Source organism: Mauremys mutica, chromosome 20 (genome assembly GCF_020497125.1).
Source record: "Mauremys mutica isolate MM-2020 ecotype Southern chromosome 20, ASM2049712v1, whole genome shotgun sequence".
Lineage (NCBI taxonomy): Eukaryota > Metazoa > Chordata > Testudines > Geoemydidae > Mauremys > Mauremys mutica.
The window spans coordinates 23,198,044-23,220,747 of NC_059091.1; the positions used below are offsets into that span (position 1 = coordinate 23,198,044).

The 22,704-nt window shown below is 58.2% G+C and overlaps 1 protein-coding gene across 1 annotated transcript in view; it reads right to left on the reverse strand.

Annotated features, from left to right (window-relative positions):
- Positions 1 to 8,655: 8,655 nt before the first annotated feature.
- CACNA1A (calcium voltage-gated channel subunit alpha1 A) overlaps positions 8,656 to 22,704 on the reverse strand; it is a 248,225-nt gene continuing 234,176 nt past the window's right edge. The window contains 3 exon segments of the mRNA XM_044994574.1: positions 8,656 to 9,456; positions 15,392 to 15,639; positions 17,310 to 17,508. Of these exon segments, the coding sequence (XP_044850509.1) occupies positions 8,827 to 9,456; positions 15,392 to 15,639; positions 17,310 to 17,508 (1,077 nt within the window). The 3' untranslated portion in view covers positions 8,656 to 8,826.

The window sequence follows — 22,704 nt, forward strand, 5'->3', positions numbered from 1 at the left end:
GGAGTGGGGTCTAGTGGTTAGAGCAGTGGGGCTAGGAGCCAGGGCTCCATCCCGGGACGCGGGGAGGATAGAGGAAGGGAACTGGAAGCAGAGCAGCATCTCTGGGTGCAGCCATCAGCCTGGGGAGGTGCGGGGGGGTGTCTGCTGATGACCCCCCCCACACACCCTGTGGCTTCCCTAGGCCGGTCACTCTCACGGCCCCACGGGTGGCTGCCTATGGGGGCCCTGGCCAAGCACCGCGACCTTTGGAGCCAGCGCGGGGGGAGGCCGGATCGGCCGGCAGAGGGGTTTGCTCCATGGGTCATTGACCAGCGAGCTGGGGCCTGGCCCAGAGCGGGACAGTCCTGGGGGGACACTACAGAGACCAAACGCAGGATCCCCCCAATCTCTGATGGAGGGGGGATGGGAGCCAGGATTCCGGGATCTCTGAGGGGAGTGGCGTCTAGGGGTTAGAGCAGCAGGGAGGCAGAACTCCTGGGTTCTGGCTACGTGTGGGGATGGAGCTATTTACCTCGCTGCTGGGCCCCGTGTGGGTGGGCTGGCGAGGTCAGGGCTGGGCGCTCCCCGCCCTGGAATGGGGGAACACTCCCACGCGCCCCAGCGCGACGCCACCCCGGGGCCCCAGGCTGAAACTGGCAGTGGCTGAACCAGCCGCTCCGGTCTGCGCCCTGGCCCCGTGGGAACGGGGAGTGCCGCGCGGCGGCGGGGCCAGAACCCAGGCGTCCTGACTCCCAGCGTCCCCTGCTCCAACCACTAGGCAGTGACATGTGTCAGGAGGCCAATCTAGGGCAGCGTGGAGCCGGCTGGGCCCTGCCTCACAGGGTGTGGGGACCTGGGATGGAGAGAGGCTGGGGGAGGGGGGGGCAGGTTGGTGCCTGCCTGTTCCCCCCCCTCCCCACATGCCAGCCCAGCTACACAGCCTTGGCCCTGTCCCCCCCCCAGCTCCCCGGAAGGTGTGGGGGGGGCGGGGGAGGGAGTTCCTGGCATCGGCGCAGGCCAGGCAAAAGGAAATGAAGGCAGTGCCAGAAACACGTGGTTAAAATAGACTCTGGTGTGTGTGTGTTTTGGGGGAGGGGGGTGCTCTCCCTCTTAACAGCACAGCCCCCCACAGTGCCCCCCCCCGAGTTCTGCCCAGAGCTCCGTGGGGGATCTTGGCACCTCAGGAGCAGGCGCCAGGACAGCCATGGGGGGGGGGCTCTGTGGTCTGGGTTCTGTGCTGTGAGCCCCTTTTGGCGTGGGGGGGGCCTGGTCCTCTACATGCCCCCCCAGTTCCTGGCTCTGATGTGCCCCCCCCACACGGTGCCCCCAACCCGCCTCACGCCCAGGTCACTGTGGGGGCATTTACCCCGATGCTGTCTGTGCCAGGGTGTGGCTGCCAAGGGGGCTGCTTTCTCCTGGGGGGGGGTCCCCAGTGCTGGGCTGGGGGGCAGGGAGCTGTGGCTTCCACCTAGTAACACAATGGCCAGGCTGTACCCTGCCGGGGGAGGGGGGTTCCCCACGCAGGACGTGCGGGGGCAGGTGCCGGGGAAAAGCTGAGACGCCGGCGCCGCTTCCTCCTTCCGGGGTTCTGAGCGAGAACCCCGGTGCTTGGCGGGGGTGGGGCTGAGCTGTGATGAGAACGGGGCGGGAGCAGGATGCCTGGGTTCTTCTACCCCTGGCTCTGGGAGGAGAGTGGGGTCTAGTGGTTAGAGGCCAGGGGGCGGCTTGGAGCCAGGATGCCTGGGTTCTGTCCCGGACTCTGACACTACGTGTCTGTGTAACCTTTGGTGCCTTACTTCAGCTGCCCCCCCCGCCCTTAAAAAAGTGCTTTGAGCCCCTCCAGTGCCAAAGGCTGGGTGCAAATGCACAGCATTCCCGCGCCACCATAAAAGCGGGGAGTCCCTGCTGGTGGCCCCACCATGGCACCTCACTCCCGACCCGCAGCCCCTGCTAGCCCAGCTCTGCCCCCCCCAGCTCTGCCGGTGCTCCTCACTCCCGACCTGCAGCCCCCTGCTCCCCCAGCCCTGCCCCCCCCAGCTCTGCCACTGCCCCTCACTCCCGACCCCCAGCCCTGCCCTGGGCTCCCCCCAGCTCTGCCGGTGCCCCTCACTGCCGACCCGCAGCCCCTGCTAGCCCAGCCCTGCTCCCCCCAGCTCTGCCACTGCCCCTCACTGCCGACCCGCAGCCCCCCAGCCCTGCCCTGGGCTCCCCCGCAGCTCTACCGGTGCCCCTCACTCCCAGCCCGCAGCCCCCCAGCCCTGCCCTGGGCTCCCCCCAGCTCTGCCGGTGCCCCTCACTCCCGACCCGCAGCCCCTGCTAGCCCAGCCCTGCTCCCCCCAGCTCTGCCGGTGCCCCTCACTGCCGACCCGCAGCCCCTGCCAGCCCAGCCCTGCCCTGGGCTCCCTTCCTCTTTTGCTGCTCCAGCTGCAGGAGGCGGGTTATACTGGAAGTGACGCTAAGTTCCTGGGGGGGGGGGGGTCATTGCCCCGAGTCCCGCAAGCCCCGTGGGGGGGGGGGGGGGAACGGGACGGGGGCAGATGAGCCCACAGCTGCCGGCTGGTCTCTGGAGCTAACCTAGGCAGACAGCGCCACCTAGCGGCGGTAATGTGACTAGCACCCCCCATGACCTCGGAGCCCGGACACCTGGGTTCTGAGGCAGCGCCTGGATTCACACGCGGGTGGCGATGCTGCCGTTCCATTAACCACCGCCTCCGTGCACAGCTACAGCGCGCTGCTCCGCCGGAGGTGCTGCCCCCACGTCAAACGCGGCCAGAATCTGCATGCGGGGGTCCGGGCTAGCTGCTGTCATGGCAACCCCCCACCCCCCAACTGATCTGCAGAGTTAAAAAGTTGGCCGGAAGGCAAGGGTTAACGCTGGCCAGTGAGGCTGTCCCGGAGTCCTGGCTTCCAGCAACCCGCCCCTCCCAGAGCTGGGGAGAGACCCCAGGAGTCCTGGCTTCCAGCCCCACTGCTCTCACCACTGGACCCCACTCCCCTCCCAGAGCTGGGGAGAGACCCCAGGAGTCCTGGCTTCCAGCCCCACTGCTCTCACCACTGGACCCCACTCCCCTCCCAGAGCTGGGGAGAGACCCCAGGAGTCCTGGCACGCCAGCTCCACTCTAACCACTAGACCCCACTACCTGGGAATAGGATCCAGACGTCCTGACTCCACCTCCCCTTTGCTTTAACCCCAAACACCAGCAGGCTGCGTGGGCCAGAAAAGCCAACCCTGTGTTAACCCATTAGCAACAGCCATGTTAGCCCCTCCAGTGCAGATTCGGCAAACTGCCGCTTTAGCCCTCGCTCGCTGGTCGAGGTGAGCCCCAGACGCCTGCGTGACCCATGTCCTGGCCCCCCAGGGCTGCCCGGCTCAGCTCTCATGTCATGGTGGCCTCAAGCAGCCGTGGCTGCAATGGCGCGGCTCACAGCTCAGATCCCAGCCCGTGTCCCTCTGAAAGCAGCGGGAGCTTTGCCCTTTACTTCAGTGGTGGCAGGAGCGGCTCATCACGGAGCTCCCACCCCGTCCCCGCTTTGTGTTTTATGCCAGCAACAGGAACGTGGCGCCAGTTTCCCGGTCATTAGGCCGCCTGTGATGAGGCCGAGTTTAGAGCCATGGAGGTGAAGGGATCCACGCTGGGGTGACACTGAGCTGGCCCCAGGCTTGGAATCCAGGAGATTCCCGAGCGCTGGGAAAGGCTTGTAATTCTGAGCCGCCATAACACATCCCTGGGCTAAATAACCAACTGGATCTTCGTCCCCACGGCCCAGCCACACCTGCAATGCAGCTTAACCTGCCCTTCAGTCTGCAGCGTCCTTCAGAATTTGTGGGTCCAAATCGCCAGTGAGACGCATGGCAGAAAACCCGTGGAGCTAATTCAGCAGCGCCCCCCCCCCCCATGGTTTCAAGGCTGGTTCACAGGGGTCGTTGAGCAGGAGATGGTCGCTTACACGGGCGCAGAGCCGGATTCTCCCCTCATGTAAACTGGTGCAAATCCATTGAGGTTCCTGGGACAGTGACATGCGCCCGCAGTCAGCGCTAACAGAGCGTTGCTCTTGAAGGGTTATGGACCAAGGTATCTGGGTCAAAGACACGTCCTGATATAGTCAGAGGTGAGTCCAGCTTTACGCCAATGAATCTGGCTTGGTGGGGCTGGCTGCTTTCCTCCAAGCAGCTCCGCAAAGAGCTGCCTGTGGCTGCCACCCCTCAGCCACCAGCCCCAGGCGTTAGTTCGATGGCTCAGAGCAGAGGAACCTAGCTGAAAATCCAGCACAACAGGGAGTAGGTTGCAGCTGCCCTCAGCATGGCAGCCTGGAGCAATGCTGAACCTTGAGATGAAGGGTGCGCCCCAGAGGGCATGCTGGGCTCTGTAGTTTTGGGGGGGACACCCACCTGCCTTGGAGATTACAGGCTGCAGGAGTCAATCATGGAATCATAGAATATCAGGGTGGAAGGGAGCTCAGGAGGGATCTGGTCCCACCCCCTGCTCAAAGCAGGACCGATCCCCAACCAAATCAAATGAGCCAGAGCGAGGCAGAACCTAGCATGCTGGGAACTGCCAGACGCTGCCCCTTGGGTCAGTTAGATCTGCCAGGGAAAGGAGGTGCATGAGGACTAAGCAGCTCTCCAGCGATCGTCGTGTCAGGAGACATGAAATCAGCAGTGGTCGCCTCATGCTCTGTCTTATGGTCAGCGCTCCCCGATGAGGGCCCACCCACTGGTGGGAATGGGCGTCATTCGGTCGACTCCAGTGGCTTCTTCGGTGGAGCTCCGTCCATTTCCACCGGCTGATGGGTTGGCGTGGGCTCTCTCCTCACTGTCCTCCAAGATGGGACCTCGTAGGGCTTTCTCCCTTAACCCCATCCAGGGCGGGACTGGGTGGACGCTGCGTAGTTTCGTAGGGGGTGTTGCCATGGTGGATCGGTCAGGGGCCAGCTCCTGATGTGACTCATGAGGCTGTTTTGTTCCAAGCGCCAGGTCTGCCACCACCAGGGCATAATCTCAGGGGCGCTTCCTCCCCCAGATTTGATGTTTAGACCGATGTGAACTGACTTAAATGGGGTCCCTGCTGATTTACACCAGCTGAGCACAAAGATGAAAGCTGGACGGGCTGTCTGACCTGCTGCAGAACACAAGCCAGAGAACCCGGCCAGCAAGTCCAGCACAGAGTCCGAGAACGTGCGGTGGAGCAAGGGCAGAACTCTGAGAACCAGAGAAATCGAGACCCCAGGGCCAGGTCCTCCTTGGCAAAGCAGTTCAGCAGCTGATCGAGTGGTTTGCTAAACTGGGGACTTCAGCTCCAGAGAGGCGTGTACAGGGATGGATGGATATCGCTAGAGATCCATAGACACATACATCCTGTGGGGAGGGGATGGATAGCGATAGATGTATTGATCTGTATGGGGCTGGGATGGACAAATAGAGATGGGTGGAGAGATCTGTTGGGGATGGATAAATGGAAATGGGTGAACATATCTGTAGGGGATGGACAGATGTCGATGGGTGGAGAGATCCATAAGGGAACAGATAGACAGAGATGGTTGGAGAGATCCGTAAGGGATGGATAGATGGAAATGGGTGGAGAGATCAGTAAGGGATTAATAGAGATGGTTGGAGAGGTCTGTATGGGGATGGATACATGGAGATGGGAGGAGAGATCCTCAGGGGATGGATAGATAGAAATGGGTAGATAGATCTGTATGGGTATGTATAGATAGAGATGGCTGAAGAGGGCTGTAGGGGATGGATAGATGGAAATGAGTGGGGAGATCTGCAGGGGATGGGTAGAGCGATCTGTAGGGGATGGATAGAGATGGGTGCCAAGATCTGTAGGGGATGGATGGCTGGAGATGGGTGGATAGATCTCAATAGGGATGGATGGATGGAGATGGGTGAACAGATCTGTAGGAGATGGATAGATGGAGATGAGTAGATAGATCTGAAGGGGATGGATGAATGGAGATGGGTGAAGAGATCACAAGGGGATGGATAGATGGAGATGGGTGGAGAGATCTGCAGGGGATGGATAGATGGAGATGGGTGGAGAGATCTGCAGGGGATGGATAGATAGAGATGAGTGGGGAGATCTGTAGGGGGATTTGTAGATGGAGATGGGTGGAGAGATCTGTACGGGGATTTGTAGATGGAGATGGGTGGAGAGATCTGCAGGGGATGGATAGATGGAGATGGGTGGAGAGATCTGCAGGGGATGGATAGATAGAGATGAGTGGGGAGATCTGTAGGGGGATTTGTAGATGGAGATGGGTGGAGAGATCTGTACGGGGATTTGTAGATGGAGATGGGTGGAGAGATCTGCAGGGGATGGATAGATGGAGATGGGTGGAGAGATCTGCAGGGGATGGATAGATAGAGATGAGTGGGGAGATCTGTAGGGGGATTTGTAGATGGAGATGGGTGGAGAGATCTGTACGGGGATTTGTAGATGGAGATGGGTGCAGAGATCTGCAGGGGATGGATAGATGGAGATGGGAGGAGAGATCCTCAGGGGATGGATAGATAGAAATGGGTAGATAGATCTGTATGGGTACATATAGATGGAGATGGCTGAAGAGGTCTGTAGGGGATGGATGGATAGAGATGGCTGAAGAGGTCTGTAGGGGATGGATAGATTGTGATGGGGCTAGAGATCTGTATACATGTGGATAGATAGAGATGGGTGGAGAGATCTGTATGGGGATGGATAGAGATGGATGCAAAGATCTGTAAGGGAAGCATAGACAGAGATGGGTGGTCAGATCAGTATTGTGATGGATAAACAGCGATGGGTGGCTTGATCTGTAGGGGATGGATAGACAGTGATAGTTGCAGAGACCTGTAGGGTGGATAGCTCCCCATGGAGGGGGATAGATGGTTTGTTAATAACCAAAGGAGGACCCAGGCCAAGGACTCTCATCTGCCAGTTTGTTCTTGAAAAGCTTCTGTCCACCTTGCTATTGCTGTGCAGTAAGAAGCCCGGCCCTGGGGGCTTGGATCACAGCGTCATTGTGCACAACGTTCCCGTCGTCCTTTAAACAGCTGTTCCCAAACCTTAGGACACCGAGCCCCGCGGGCGGCAACGGGAACCCAGCGTGCCACCGAAGGCCTCGCCTGAAGCAGACGCCACGCAAGGCGGGTGACAATAGCTTAGGTAAGACTGGAACCAGGAACTGTTTGTTCTGTTTGTACAGAGCCGAGCACAGTGGCATTCTGGGCCATGACTGGGGCTCCTAAGTGCTACCATAATACACCTACCCAATCATGTACAGCACCCAGCCCACTGGGCTCCTGCAATACCAATAAGAACATATTGTGGCAATGTCCCAGCATAATCCTCCTGCACCTTTACTCAGGGGTTTGATGGGCAGCGAAAGAGTTAACGCTACTGACATCTCAGGTATCACTGTTGGTATCTGAGTCAACCACCTATGTAACAAGCAGGACAGTTCCCAGCTCTGAGCCATTGGTTCAGGCTCTCAGGAGACTCAGTCTCACACTAGGGGTCGGATTTTCAATATTTTCTTCACTGGAACAGCTAGAGCCTGTTTGTTAGTTTGAAAGCTGAGATGTGGCTGACCAATCTGGAGGTGATACCCCCCCGTCGGACCCTTCAGCCGGGGGGATGAAGAGCTGTTTCACTGAATTTTCTAGAGAACGAGCAAACGCTCAGAGCATTTCACACCAAGAACTAAGAACATTTCAATCAAAAATTCCTTTTTTTAATTTTTTTCGGGTTTTTGTGTGTGTTTTTTTCTCTCGTTTCTTTTAACTTTTTTTTTTTTTTTTAGTTTTCTCATGCAATATTTCACAGTCCCAATCCCACAGGTTTTTTTTTCTTTTAATTTTTTTTCTCAAACAAAGTAGGAAAAAGGAAATGAAGCAAAGGACTTTTGTCTTTTGACGTTTTTGTTTTGTTAGTTTCAAGCAGGACCAAAATGTTGGAAGAAAAATGCTTCCCCCCCCAATTATTATTTTTGTCTTTTTTCTTTCTGTTTATTTATTTATTTCTCTTTTTTTGTGTGTGGGGGTTTTCTGTTTATTTATCTCTGCAGGCAGTAATAATTAGGGTTTGGTATAACCAGCAAGCACTCCTTTGTGTGTGTGTGTGTGTGTGTGTGTGTCGGGGTTGTGCACGTGCGTGTCCTTCAAAATGGCAGGTCACAAACTTTACTTGTTTTGAAGTTAACCAGGTAAGTCAAGATGATAAAACTCATCAATAGAAGTTCAGAAAAAAATACTTCTGGCTTTCCCCCCCCCCCTCCTTTTTACTGATTTTGTTTTGTTTTGTCGAGATTTGTTGCTGTTGTTGTTCCTGGTGTGGAATTTTTGTTAAAACTTCTCTGCTGAGGGTGGAGGGTCACACCTAAGCACTTCCCACCTCCTCACCCCCGCCATGCCAGGCACCCGAGGAAAACCGGCTGCTGTCTCAGGGCCACAGACAGATGCTGCGTGTGGGAGAGGCTACCTGAGGGCATCTTGCATGGACTGTAGTCTCTTCCCCCAGTTTATTTTTAAATCTTCTTTAGATTCTGAAGAACTGGTTGGTCGCCCCCCCCCTCCCCCCCGAACCACCACACACACCTTGATCTGTAAAAGATAAACATGCTCTGGTCCCTAGATCCCCTCATCCTCCCCCACCCCGAAACCCTCTCCCCCACCCCACCCCGAGAAAACCCCTCCAACCAAAGTTACTTCCCTCTGCAATTTGAGCACTCTCTCTCCAGACACCTCCCCTGGGGCAGATTGTTGTGATTTCCGTGTGCTTCGCCTCCCCCCAATCTGGTAAAGTCGTCTCTGTCCAGTGTGTGTGTGTGTGTTGCGAGTGTGCATGTGTGTGTCAAACCACTTCCAGCTTAGCAGCAGTCATCTTCGTCAGTTTCGCTAGAGGGTTCATGCAGTCCGTGGCGCGAGCGTGGCTTGGCCGCTCCACGGGAGTGGTAATATCCGTTAGGAAGTCGCCGCCCAGGCCTGGAGGGTGAAGAGCCGCCACCCGCCCGGGAAGTCCTGGGCGAACGCCCTGAGCTGCTGATGTGTGTGGTCTCGTAGGAGAAGGCGTCCTCGCTGGGGGGCGCGGCGCAGTCCGGACTCCGGTAATAACCGCCACGACGGGGTCCCGGGTGCGGCTCGGAGACGTGGGGCACCGACCACCGGCTGCTGGCGTGGCGGTAGGCTCGGGGTGAATCGTTCCGCGGCGGGACCGTGTGTCTCTCCAAGGCAGGCGATCTGCCGGGCCGCTCCGCCGCCTGGGGCTCAGCGGGGAGCGAGGGGTATCGTCTCGGCGTGGGGGTGGATATCCGGCTGGGGTGATGCACTGACTGCGGCTGCTGCTGAGGGCCTGTACTGATGACCTTACGGACCACAGGGGAATAGGACACGTGTGGCCGGGGCGTAGAAGGGGTCTGTGGGAGCTGGCGGCGTCCTCGCCTTGGGGTACTGGTGCCGGACGTTGAAAGGACTGGACTGCCACTTACGGAACTACTACCCTACACGAAAATTGAAACAAAGGAAATCAAAAAGAAAATATACAAGGAAAATTAACCAAGGAGAGACAGAAAGGGAAGGGGGGTTGGGAGGGGCAGGGGAGGTGACACAGAGACGAGGACGAGAAAAGGAGGCCGGGGGTTTGAGGGTGAAGGAACCAAAGAAGGGGGGGGGAATAATGGAGGAGGAGAAGAAAAAGCAACAGCCACGGAAGGGAGGACGGGAAGAGGGGGATCGAGAGACCAACGCAGGAGAAGAAAAGAAACCAAAAGAGAAACCAAACGAAAGAAGGGGGGAAAAAAGTGAGAAGAGAAATGAGAAATGGAGTTTTTGTAAGTTTTGGGGTTTTTAAAAAGTAGCAGAAAACTTCTAAAAATTACTCACACGCTTTGAAAGAAAGAGAGGAAAGGGTTAAAAGCGAGCGAGCGAGCGAGCAAGCGAGCGAGCGAGCGAGCAAACCAGCAGGGCCTGCAGAGCATGAGTTACACCGTGTGTTACCCAAAGGAACTCAAAGGAAAATAAACAGCTGGCGTTGGGAAAAAAAAGGGGGGGGGGTGAGGGACGGGGGGGTGGGGAAACTGGGGTGGGGGGTGGGGGTCCAGCAAGGGAAGATGAGGGGCCGGGCAGAGCACTGGGTCTGGAGAAGTTTGGAACCGAGCTGACCTCGTGGGGAGAGCACAGTGTGTGGTGCTGCCCGGAGCCTCGCGGCTTCGCCAGTGAGAGCTGCGTGGCCGCGGGCGTCTGCGCTGCCGGGCGGAAGCCCACGGACGGGGTTACTCACCTGCTGGGAAGGGAGGCGACTTACCCCGAATCGGAGCTCGGCTCCTTGTGACCCTGCGGGGGCAGGGCCAGTGGAATAACCTGCCCTGGGAGCGGCTCACGCCCTGAAGCAGAAGGGCCTTTCTCTTTCCTATCCCCCCTTCACCCTCTGGAACCTGCAGCCTCGTCCACCCCCGAGCGACACAAGCTCTTGTCGGCGGGGGGGAGGGGGCCGCGTTTCTGCCGCTCGTACAGGGGGGTTTCTGCTCTCTCCCATCGGCACAGGGCGTCGTCACCAGAGGTGCTGCTCCGCCGCTGGAGGGATCGACGTGGCCTCAGTGGGGAGGTTATTATCTATTCGTGCCCCACGGCCTGGCTCAACTGGCCGCTGCAAGGCGAAGGGGGGGTGGAGGGTTGGCTGAGCCACAGCGAAGCAGAAAGCTCAAAGGGGCGGCTGCCGAGTTGCGCTGAATTTCTCCTCTTCGTGCTTCCCACACAGATCCTCCCCGGCGCCGCACGGGCGGATCCTGCCGGCCTTTGGGGACGCTGGGATCTGGATCCTCCCCGCTGCTGCTGCTCGGCCTCTCTGATGCCCTCTAGAAGGCGAGCGAGAAGGACAGTCCAGTGGATGAGACCCTGCTGCCCTCTTAAAGGCTCCGCTCAGGCCACCACAGTCTTGCTGCTCCACCAGGCAGAGATTTGGGGTGAGTCGTCTCCTGCTCAAATCTGGTTCCTGTCTCTCCAACTGTCTCAAACCAGTGGGGCAAGCTCCATCCTGGTTCAGGAACGGGGTCCGCACTGGAGAGAGGAGGAGGGGGCCTGTGCCTGATGGGCCTTGGCCTGCTGAGAGCAGGAGAAACAGCCTGGAAATCCAGCTCAGCTCGGGGAAAGAATCCGGCAACAGGCTGTAGAATTAGCTTGTCTGCCACAGTGGATTGGACAGAGCCTGACTTGCGCAGATGTCGTGGCTGAAGCAGTGCAGGGCACGCACTGGGAAGCTGTTGAAGATTGATGGGAAGCCCTTGGTTGGGTGTCCCAGGTCTAGCTGTGGTCACCGACGTCAGAGAGCCACATGGAAACCACAGGCTCTCGGTGTAGATCCAAGCTTGCCAGCCTGTGGAGGTTCATGGTCCCTCCAGCTCTGGCAAAATGTGACTTCTGGGCTGCTCTTGATGCCTGGCTGGTTCTCATCCTAGGAAGCGGGTAGGAGAACGAGAACCTCTGTCTGCTTCACAATGGCCTCCTCAGGACCAGGTCCATTCTCAGTGTGACCAGGGTGGACTCAGACCCATCTCACTCCACTGAAATGGGTTTACACCTATTGGAATCCACCTGGCGGGTGCGCCTACAGTGCCTGATGTCCCATGAGCCCCGCATCAATGGCCATCAGATCTGCCGGGGCACCTTTGACAGACAGAAACAGCTTCCAGCAGGATTTCTCTGGAGAGGATCCCCAAACCAAGGGGACAGGGAGGAAAACAGCGAGTGAGCCTGAACCCCACAGCCTCCACTATGCTTGGAACGAGAGGTTACCTAGAAACGCTACATCAGGTCAGCAGGCGTTGACCCAGGAGAGTGGTCTTAAGCTACGGTGGTGACGCTCCTTTGTGATGTTCCGTGTGTGAATAGAGACAGGCAGCTCTGAGCAGTGAGGCTGGGGGGAAGGGGGACTGTGCTGCAGTGGTAGCAGATCCAGGATTTCCTCTGAGGTTGTTCCAGATTTCTCAGCTCTAGGGAGGGCAGAGCATGGGCCCTCCTGCTCCAAAAGCCAGGCTCCTAAAGGAGACTCCCCCTCAGCCGTATAGGGGCTGTGACACACAGCTCAGCTGCTCCAATCATCCAGCAGGGGGCAATGGTTCATACGCAGGCTAGCCCCTGGGGACGTGCTGTAACAGGCTCCCTCTGGCTAACCCCTACAGTCAGATGCCTCTATACAAGTGCTGTGGATCGGAAAAGAGAAAGAGGCCGGATGCCTTGATCCATCAAGGCGCCTGGGGTCTGATTCTCCTCAGCCCACGGCAGCTCCACTGGTGCTACATGCTGTCACAGGGGTGTGGGCAATAGACAGAGAATCTGATGGGTCCGAATTGTGTGTGTGCTGAGTATCCACCCGCACTTACACGTGCCATGTATGTTCCCATATCTATGTGTCTGCCATGCATGTGTCCTGCATGGCTATGCGTCTGCATGGGTGTGCCCTGAGTGTGCCCGTATCTTTGGGGATGGATGTGTGCCACATGTGTGCCCATATCCATGTCTGCATGTGCTATGCGTGTGCCCAGCTGTACGTATATGCCATGCGTGTTGGTGCAGGTGCGCTACCTGTTGCACATAGAATCATAGAATATCAAGGTTGGAAGGGACCTCAGGAGGTATCTAGTCCAACCCCCTGCTCAAAGCAGGACCAATCCCCACATATCTCAGGGCGTGTCAGATGTGTGCCTGTGACCGTATGTATCCTGTGTGTGCCTGTCTCTCTGTGCATGTGCCACACAGGTGCCCATATTTATGCATGTGCCATGTGTGTGCCAATCCTGTATCTCTCTGTGTGTGAGGTCTGTGTCCATATCTCTGGGTGTGCCAGGCCCATAGCTCTGTGTGTGTGTGCCAGGTGTGTGCCCATAGCTCTGTGTGCATGTGCCAGGCATGTGCCCGTAGCTCTGTGTGCGTGTGCCAGGCATGTGCCTGTAGCTCCATGTGCATGTGCCAGGCATGTGCCTGTAGCTCTGTGTGCGTGTGCCAGGCATGTGCCTGTAGCTCTGTGTGCATGTGCCAGGCATGTGCCCGTAGCTCTGTGTGCGTGTGCCAGGCATGTGCCTGTAGCTCCATGTGCATGTGCCAGGCGTGTGCCCGTAGCTCTGTGTGCATGTGCCAGGCATGTGCCCGTAGCTCTGTGTGCGTGTGCCAGGCATGTGCCCATAGCTCCGTGTGCATGTGCCAGGCGTGTGCCCGTAGCTCTGTGTGCATGTGCCAGGCATGTGCCCATAGCTCTGTGTGCGTGTGCCAGGCATGTGCCCGAAGCTCTGTGTGCGTGTGCCAGGCATGTGCCCATAGCTCTGTGTGCGTGTGCCAGGCATGTGCCTGTAGCTCCATGTGCATGTGCCAGGCATGTGCCCATAGCTCTGTGTGCGTGTGCCAGGCGTGTGCCCGTAGCTCTGTGTGCATGTGCCAGGCATGTGCCTGTAGCTCCGTGTGCATGTGCCAGGCATGTGCCCGAAGCTCCGTGTGCATGTGCCACGCGTGTGCCCATAGCTCCATGTGCATGTGGGCCCAGTTTAGGAGCAGCTTCATTCCAAACTTTCCAGAGTCACGAAACCCAGAGGTGTCAGTGGCCCCCAGCGGTAACAACAAAGGGTTGACACCACAGACACTGGCTGGCGGGCGGGGGCGCCCCCGGTTCGGTTTTTGGGGCTTTGCTCACCAACCATCTTCCCTGCGCCTGCCCCTTGCCGTGACAGCGCAGCCAAACACGACGGACACAGAAGTGAAGAGGTGACTCGAGACGCGTCGCATGGCGCCCCCGAGAAACAAGCGGGGAAGACCAATGGCTTGGGGGGTGGGGGTGGGGGAGTGGTGAGAACAAGCCAGATAAAGGGCTTGAAGAGAGTTCAACGCGCTCGTCACCGTCTGAGTGACAGGGCATCCCCTCATCAAGGCCCCCCCCCGCCCCGAGCAGCCCCCCGGCCTCCACATCATCCCGCTCCCCCATCCCCCTCTCGCTCACCCCGGGGTCAACCAGGTGAGGGGCTGTGGTGGGGGCCCAGTTCTGACCCTCATGTCGGCATTCCAGCGAGGGGGAGGGGCCCCCCGCTCGGCTCACAGCCCTTCACACCCACGGTGCATGAGCGGGAGGCCGAGGGAGGCTAGATTGTGCTCGTGGCTATGCCAGTGTCAATCTGGAGTCACTCCACCCACTTCAGTGGATTTACCCTGGTGTGTAAGTGAGCTCAGAATGGGGCCCGCTGACTTCTGGTGATGGTCCCTTTAAATCCACAGCTGTGACTCCTGCCCTGGGTTACTGCCCGACAGCGCGGAGTGCCCCAGTGCCGGGCCCTACAGCTGAAAACCGGGTACACCTCCTGCAGTGCCCCCTCCTTCCTTTGGGAAGCAGGTGCGTGTGTGTGGACAGGAGTGGAGCTTACGCTGGCTCTGATCCTCCCAGCATCCCCTGGGCCCTTTCCCCGTTCCCCACACCGCTCCCTTCCTTCCTTGGGTCCCTGGGGCTCCTGCCCATCTCAGCCCCGGCTCAGGAACTCCCCGGGGCAGCGGGTGGGCAGCACCACTGTCTGTTAGACTCGCTGCTGCTGGCTCTAAAGAAGCAGGTGCAGGGGGTGGGGGGGTCTTTGGGTGGATCACCTGCTGGGGGCGAATAAGGGGGAAAGCCCTTCTGGGCCATGCCTGCCTCTGGTGCTCTGGATCTGGGAGCCACTCAGTCTGTCTGACTGGGGACGGGCCCTCCCCCCCGGACTGGGGCGTTATTTCAGTGGGGCTGATATTGTGGGATTCCCCTCTGGTCAGGGACAAGGGGGTGCAGTGAACGCTTCCGACCATCCCCCATCCACAGGACAGACCCATAACTTCCCTGACTCTTTGCCCCATCTCTGGTCCTTTAGACCAGGCAGCAGGGACTCCTGCTTTCTAGATGAAGAAGCCACTGGTCTGACCCCCCTGACGGCCCCGCCACAGGGAAACTGAATCTGTGCAGCCCTTTGAGGTGTGGGCGGAGCTTCCCCATCCAGGGGGTGTGGCTAATTGTGGCTCATTGTCCCCCTCTGGTGGCTAGCGTGAAGGAGCATTCGTGTAGCTGAGAATTAGGCCCTACGAGTTTGTGGCTTTTAGATCCACAAGCCAAGAACAGCCAGGGGTCTTGCTAAGCAAGTGAGACAGAGCAGCTCCTCCGCTCTGGCTCCCAGATCCCAGAGAATGAGCCCCTGCTGGATCTGCCCCAAGCTCCAGAGGTTGGGATCAGCACCCGTGACAGATGTTTGGGTCGGTTTGGGCCTCCAACCTGCTCTGCTCCGCCCTGGCTGGGATCCAGCAATGTTTGCTCAGCCTGCTGCACAGCTGGAACGTGCTCCCCGAGGAGCAGGGAGCTCCGGGCTGGCTCTGCTTTGCTCCCACTCCCCACCCCTGTGCCCATCCCTGAAGGTGAAGGGGGGAGTGGAAAGCCAGACCCACCTGCCTGTGGGGCATGTGCTCACGGCCCTCGCTGGGGGATCTGGACCAGCGCCTGTCTCTGGAGCGGGGCCGGCTGTGCTCATGTCTCTCCTGCGAGTAGCGCTCCTTGTCGGAGGAGGGGTGGTGATGGCGGTGATGGTGGTGATGGTGGTGATGCTTCCGGTCCTTGGGTCGTCCTCGCTCCTGGTCTCTTTCTTTGGGAGGTAGGTCGCCCGACGGCGTGGTCATGCTCAGGTCCGTGCCCAGCCCTGCCGTGGGGGGAGAGGGGGGGCAGAGATTATTACGCTCCTGGAAACCATTTGCCATCAATCCAATTAGCATCTGTGGCCAGGAAACACAACAGTCCCGTGGCACGTGGTGTGCAATTGCACTAGTGTCTGGTGGCCTGTTACTACCTGGACATTCACACCATGTCAGTGCTATGATAGCTCAGTACCTAGGGCTCACTCAATAGGGCTGTACATCAGAAGTGACTCCAGGGAGGTCAGTGGGCTGACCCTGGTGTATAACTGGTGTAAGTGAGAGGAGAATCAGCCCATACAAACAAAATCTGATTTCAGTAGCATTTACTCTGGATTTACACCAGGGTAACAGAGATCAGACCCAGTAGAGGTTACTCCAATTTTATACCAGTGCAGCAGAGATCAGAGCCAATGGAGTGTACTCTGGATTCACACCAGTGTAACAGAGATCAGGCCCAATGGAGCATACTCCAGATTTACACCAGGGTAACAGAGATCAGACCCAATGTTGCTTACTCTGGATATACACCAGGGTAACAGAGATCAGGCCTAATGGAGTGCACTCTGGATATACACCAGTGTAACAGAGATCAGGCCTAATGGAGCATACTCTGGATTCACACAAGGGTAACAGAGATCAGGCCTAATGGAGTGCACTCTGGATTTACACCAGGGTAACAGAGATCAGGCCTAATGGAGCATACTCTGGATTCACACCAGGGTAGCAGAGATCAGGCCTAATGGAGCGCACTCTGGATTCACACCAGGGTAGCAGAGATCAGGCCTAATGGCGCGCACTCTGGATTCACACCAGGGTAGCAGAGATCAGGCCTAATGGCGCGCACTCTGGATTCACACCAGGGTAACAGAGATCAGGCCTAATGGCGCGCACTCTGGATTCACACCAGGGTAGCAGAGATCAGGCCTAATGGCGCGCACTCTGGATTCACACCAGGGTAACAGAGATCACAGACTCTGACCTCAGGAAAGCGACTGCACAAAAGGTTTGCAGCGACTGAAGGGGGCGGGAGGGTGGGGGTGTAGCAGGACAGGCAGTTAACAGGAGGGGGCAGCACAGAGCAGTGTTTTAGGTGTACACAAGCCCTTGGGACCTGGATGACTACTCAGAAGGTAGCGGAAGCACTTGCGTGCGCTGAACCAGTCAGGAATGGCCGGGGACCTGGGTGTCTTGGGAGATTTCTGCTGCTCCCTAGCGCTGGTCTGGCCAGAAACAAGAACCCGTATAGTCATCCCAGCCCTTCTCTATCCACTGTGCTTCAGTGAACTGGGCCTCTCAGCCAGCCAGTGAGCTCCCAGCCAGCCGCCCCCAACCCCTCCAGGGGGTGCCAGCTCCAGGCTGGTGGTTCAGGGCGGCTGCGAATAGGGTACAGGGCAGGACTGGCTGGCTTGGGGGGTGTGTGTGTGTGTGGGGGGGGGGGAATGGAGCTTTTCCCTTCTCAGCAGCACCAGCTGATTTACACCGCTGAGGATCTGGCTCCTGATCTCACTCACACCCAGTTTGCACTGGGTAACTCCATGGCCTTTGCTTCTGCAGCCCACGGCCACTCGAGGGCACCAGCTCACACGCTTGGGCTAGTCTGACTCTCTCCCTGGCAAGAGCAGAGCGGGTCTAACACAGCCTACAGACGGCGCATCCCCCCCAACAGCCGTGCCACCTGTGTCCACGTCCGCGTAGCGGCTGAGCGAGCGCTCCGAGACCCGGTGGCTCCGCTCCCTCCGCCGCTGGTGGTGCCGCTGGTTCTCCTCGGGGACCACCCTCTCCAAGGAGTAGTCGTCCAGCCGGATGCCTCTGGAGCGCGAGTGGCCCCCCAGCATGGAGGCAGAGCGCTTCATGGGGCTGGCGTCCGTGATCGTCTGCAAAGGAAATGACAGACCCAGACCCATAGATTTATGTGACGCTGCTGGGGGGCGGGGAAGCCTGCGGGAAGGGGGAGGGGTACAGGGATGGAGTTACAAACAAATGCCGACTAATCCTATTGAAACTACATCAATCTGTCCCTCCAGCCACATGTCTCCGTCACTCTCTAGCCCTGGAGCTAAGGAACCACGGAGTCATGCATGGAACTGTCTATAGATCATCTTTCCACCCAAGGGTCTATGGAGCCATCTGTCCACCCATGGACCTATGACGTTGCACGGCTGGTTCTCCCTCATCCTAAGGGAGGCTGAGTACCCTCCGTTCCCACTGAGCTCAGCGCCTTGAAGGACTGGGGTCTAAGCCAGACCCCCAGACCTAGCAGAGGAAGGTCTAACACAATCCCATGGCTGGAAGTTGAAGCTGGGAAAATTCAGACTGGCATTTTTCATGGTGAGAGTAATTACCCACTGGAAGAATTCACCAAGGGTCATGGCGGCTTCTCCATCCCTGAGAATTTTGAAATCAGGACTGGATGTGTTTCTAAAAGTGCTGTTCTAGGAATTCTCCGGCTTGGGTTATCCAGGGGGTCAGACTGGATGGTCACAATGGTCCCTTCAGGCCTTGGCATCTACAACTCTATGAACCCACCTTCGAAAGGCCTCATAGGTGGGATGGCTGGGCTGGGGGAAGTGTGGGGGCCTCACCCCCATGGGGCCCTGGAGTTTGAGGGGCTGCTTTGCCGGGCTCAGGAATGTCCCCTCCCTGGGCCCACGGCCTGTGATGGCCACACCCACCCCTCCGTGTCACGTACGTGGCCCCTCTCCCAGGGGGATCAGTGGGGCGTCCCTCGCTGCAAGATGGACCCACCCACAAGCCCTGTGGTTCTGGCACTAGTTGCGGACCTCAGAGAGGGATGTATGACCCCGGGGTCCCAATTCTTGGGGCTCTTCGCCCCTGGGGCTCGGGGACCTCAGCTGGGGAGCTAGCAGCTCAGTTCTAGGATCCTGTCACACTGGTGCCTTGGGCTCGTTATCTCTGTGAACCTTCTCCCCCATGAGGTTATTTGGGGGGTCGGGGGAGTGAATGCAGCTCCCTGGAGTCTACGCCGCCCCCAGCAGCACGACATGGCAGGGGGTGAGCTGACCAGCACTGCAGGGCTGGGTGAGATAAGAGTTTGGCTTTCTCTTACAATGAAGATCTCAAATTACCACCCGAGCATTAAACCCCACGGACACGCCCCCAGCCTGCCCTGTTGGTCAGAACCGTTCTCCCCATTGTCTGCAGGGGAAACTGAGGCACAGGGAAAGGCGATGACTCACCCAAAATCCAACAGCGAGTCTGAGGCAGAGCTGGGAATGGAACCCAGGAGTCCTGTGGTCTAACCACTACACCACACTCAAGTCAGACCCAGGATGCCTGGCTCCCGATTAAGCTCTACCCATTAGATACTCTGTTCTCCTCAGCCTGCTCGTTAGGTTTTCCACTCTAGGTACCGCTCTCCATAGCCAGGCAAACTGAAGGATTGTGTCTCTTGCTACTTGGGTTCCTTCCCACGGGCCGATCCCATCCTGCCTACGGCTGGGAAGGAGGTTGTAAATGCCACAGGCTGGCCCGCAGGGAACCCAGTCAAAGGCCCTCGCTGTCTGCAATGGCTCAGGCCGAAGAGATGGTTTGTGGCCACCTGGAGAGCCTGGGAAGCACAGCCCACAAAAATGCCACATTCCCACCAAGCGGGAGCTGGCCTGTTCCTCTCCCTGGTGAGGCCACCACGGCCGTCCCGCGGAGAGGCCCAAGCAGGGGCAGCAGCACTGTGTGCTGCCAGCACAGCATTCGAAAGGGTGGAGAGGACTTGTAGGGGGCTGCCAAGGGACTTGGTGGTCTCCAGTACGTCCGGGGGGCTCCACCACCCAGCAGGGATGTTGAACTGACCTCGACCACAATCCTCCTGGGAGTATCAACAGGGCCTCTCCCCACAGGCTTTGCTCCTTCAGGGCACCCAGCAGCAGGATCTACAGGTGAAGTGCCTCCAGAGACACACCATCACCAGTGGCATCTACAGGCGAAGTGCTTCCAGGTACACCCAGCAGACACCATCGCCAGTGACAACTACAGGCGAAGAGCTTCCAGGTACACCCAGCAGACACCATCGCCAGTGACAACTACAGGCGAAGTGCTTCCAGGTACACCCAGGAGACACCATCGCCAGTGACAACTACAGGCAAAGAGCTTCCAGGTACACCCAGGAGACACCATCACCAGTGGCAGCTACAGGCGAAGTGCTTCCAGGTACACCCAGCAAACACCATCGCCAGTGACAACTACAGGCGAAGAGCTTCCAGGTACACCCAGCAGACACCACTGCCAGTGACATCTACAGGCGAAGTGCCTCTGGAGACACCCAGGAGACACCACTGCCAGTGACATCTACAGGCGAAGTGCCTCTGGAGACACCCAGAAGGCCTTATCATCTATGCCCAAAGACCCTCCAGTAACACTAGATGGAGCTGGTCAGACGAGGGGCCCTGCAGCTCAGGGATACGATGGGGAAAAGCCATGTCCTTAGAGCAGGGAGCTAAGAATCAGGCCAATTGTACAACAATCCCAGGGCCGATCTGTTCAAACCTGGGAGGGGGCATCAGTGCTACAGTGTGGGAAGGAGAATCCCAGCACTGACCGCTCTCCTGCCCAGGGCCCGGTGCCCCTTCCCCTTTTCCCACACACAAGGATGGCTACTTCCATTCAAAAGAGCTACGGGACCACAAACGCAACTGCCCCATGGAGGAGCTCTGGCTGCCTCTCCCTGCTGTGGTGCAGAAGCATACACAACAGACTGGGAGACCCCTTCCAAGCACTAATTAAGCCTCATAAACACCCCCTAGGAGAGAGATCACAGTTACTGGAGGGTAAACTGAGGCACAGCGAATGAGCAGAATCCAGGAGTCATGAGTTCTAGTCCCCCTGATGTAACCAAGAAACCCCACTCCTTCTCCCAGTGCTGGAACAAAACCCAGGTGTCCTGGCGCCCAGCCCCTGCCCTCACCACTAGACGCTACTCTCCTCACAGCACCAGGCACAGACCCCTGGTGTCCTGGCTCCAGCCCCCTCTCTTTTAAACACTAGCTGCCTGTCTCCCTGTCGCCTGCACTTTGTGTGTCATTGACCTCGGGGTAGCGAACCTGCCTTGCACTCACTGCTCCAGCAGCTGGCAAAGCCCCACAGCTCCCAGGGGAGAACTCCCCACACACGCCCCACCGGGGGGGCCTTTCACTCCATGGGTGGGAGGGCACAGAGATGGTGGAAGCCAGTTTTGCCTCCTCCTCCGCTAGGCTGCACCTCCCTGGAGTCACAAGAGCTTGCAAGCGCCTTGGGCCAGGGGGCCCATCTTTCTGTTCTGTGTCTGTACAGCCCAGGCACAGGGGGGGCTACCGTAATACACCTAATAGCATGCAGGCCCAGCACAATGAGATCTTGGGTCATGACTAGGGCTTGTGGGCGCTACCGTAATACACCTAATAAATAATGTACAGAGCCTAGCGCAGTGAGGGCGCGGTCCCTGGCTGGGGCTCGCAGGCCCTACCGCAATCACAGGCCCAGAATAACACAGACTCTCAGCCCCTTTGCCCTGGGGCATGTGCCACCCCAAGGGGAACTGTGTAGACGAGGGAAACAGGGTGTTAGCAAACCCCTTTAAACGGACGTGATTGGAAACAGCAGCGCAGCCTGACCTGCCAAATGCGCCAGCTGGTCACGGTCAGCCTGGGACCGTGGCCAAGTACGTAGGGGTGTAGCTGGACCAGGATCCTGTACCAGCAACGCTGCGCTTTCCCCACGGCGGCTTAGCCCAGCCCCAGCGAGCGAAACAAGCCAGCCCAGGGAAAGCAGGTTTGCCAAGTGCACCTGCGCTAGGGGATTCTGCCAGCACAGCTGTGTCGGCCTGGGAACCCCCCCCTTCACCCCCCCCCCCCCGGCCGACAGAGCAATGCCGGCAGAAATCTGTCCGGTAGCCTCCGCCTTTGCCTACACTAGCTGTCCTGATTTAGCTATGCCGGATTGGTTAAAGGTGTAAAACCCGTGTGGCTGCAGTGACGTGGTGCGTAGCTTACTGCCAACGCTGCTTATTAGTTCAGCTATTCCCATTCAGGAAGAGGAATTAGCAATACTGGGTCATGGCACCTTTACACTGGTTGAAGGCACCTTTATGCCAGTATAACTGGCCCCACACTAGGAGCTGTATCAGTATATTGGTTAAACCCCCCTCCCTAGCAGAGCTGGGCACCACAGGACAAATCTTGCATGGAGAGCTGGCTAGGGGCATGTCTACCCTGCAATCATGGCGCGTGCCCAGCTCCCGTGGCCAGACCTGAGCTATCGGTCATCACTCGGCTGGGTACTGCAGGGGTCACTAGCTGCCCGAGTTATTACCCAGAGCTCCCGCTGGGCTTGTGCAGCCTGCGCTGAGACCTGGGCAATCGCAGCTTCACGGCTCCAGGGTCCGAGGTCGCTAGGTCAGACTGGGCCATGTCTGCAGACACAGCCTGTGGCTGCAGTGTAGACGTCCCCTTAGTTACACCTCAGCCAGCTAAAGTGGTTCCAGGAGGGTTCTCTGCTGTCCACACCAGTCTCTGGCAGCTTGCTAGAGGTTGCAGTGGTTTAATACAGTGTGTCTGACGTCACATCTCTTAGCCTTGTCTTCATGGGGGGAGCTTTCCTGGCATAGCTAGAGCAGAATAAAGCTGCCACTTCTGCCACGACATATCCTGGAAAACCACAACAGCCCCCTCCCCCAGGGTGGCTATTCCAGTCTGAAATCGAAGTGACTTTCCCACAGAGCGCCCCGCTGGGGATGCCAGTCAATTTCCCTAGCGAGACCAGCCTTAGGGAAACTGGTGGATGGATGAGGCCTAAAAACCACATCAGTTCTGGTGTGTCAGGGCTTGTCTACACTGGAAAGTTCATTTGGATTAAGGCGGGGGTGAGAGCGATTGTGGAGTAACTCCGGGTCTGTTCTCTAGCCCAGCACGTCCTTTCCTCCAGAGCTGGGAGCAGACCCAGGCTCTGGGTGCCTGCTACTCTCGCCATTCGACTGTGCTTCCTCCCCCGCGCACACGGGGCCCAGGGCAGTTTGGAAGGATCCCCAAGGGAGGGCACCTGGCCCTGGGATAAGGCTGGGGGAAGAGAGGAGGTGACAGCCA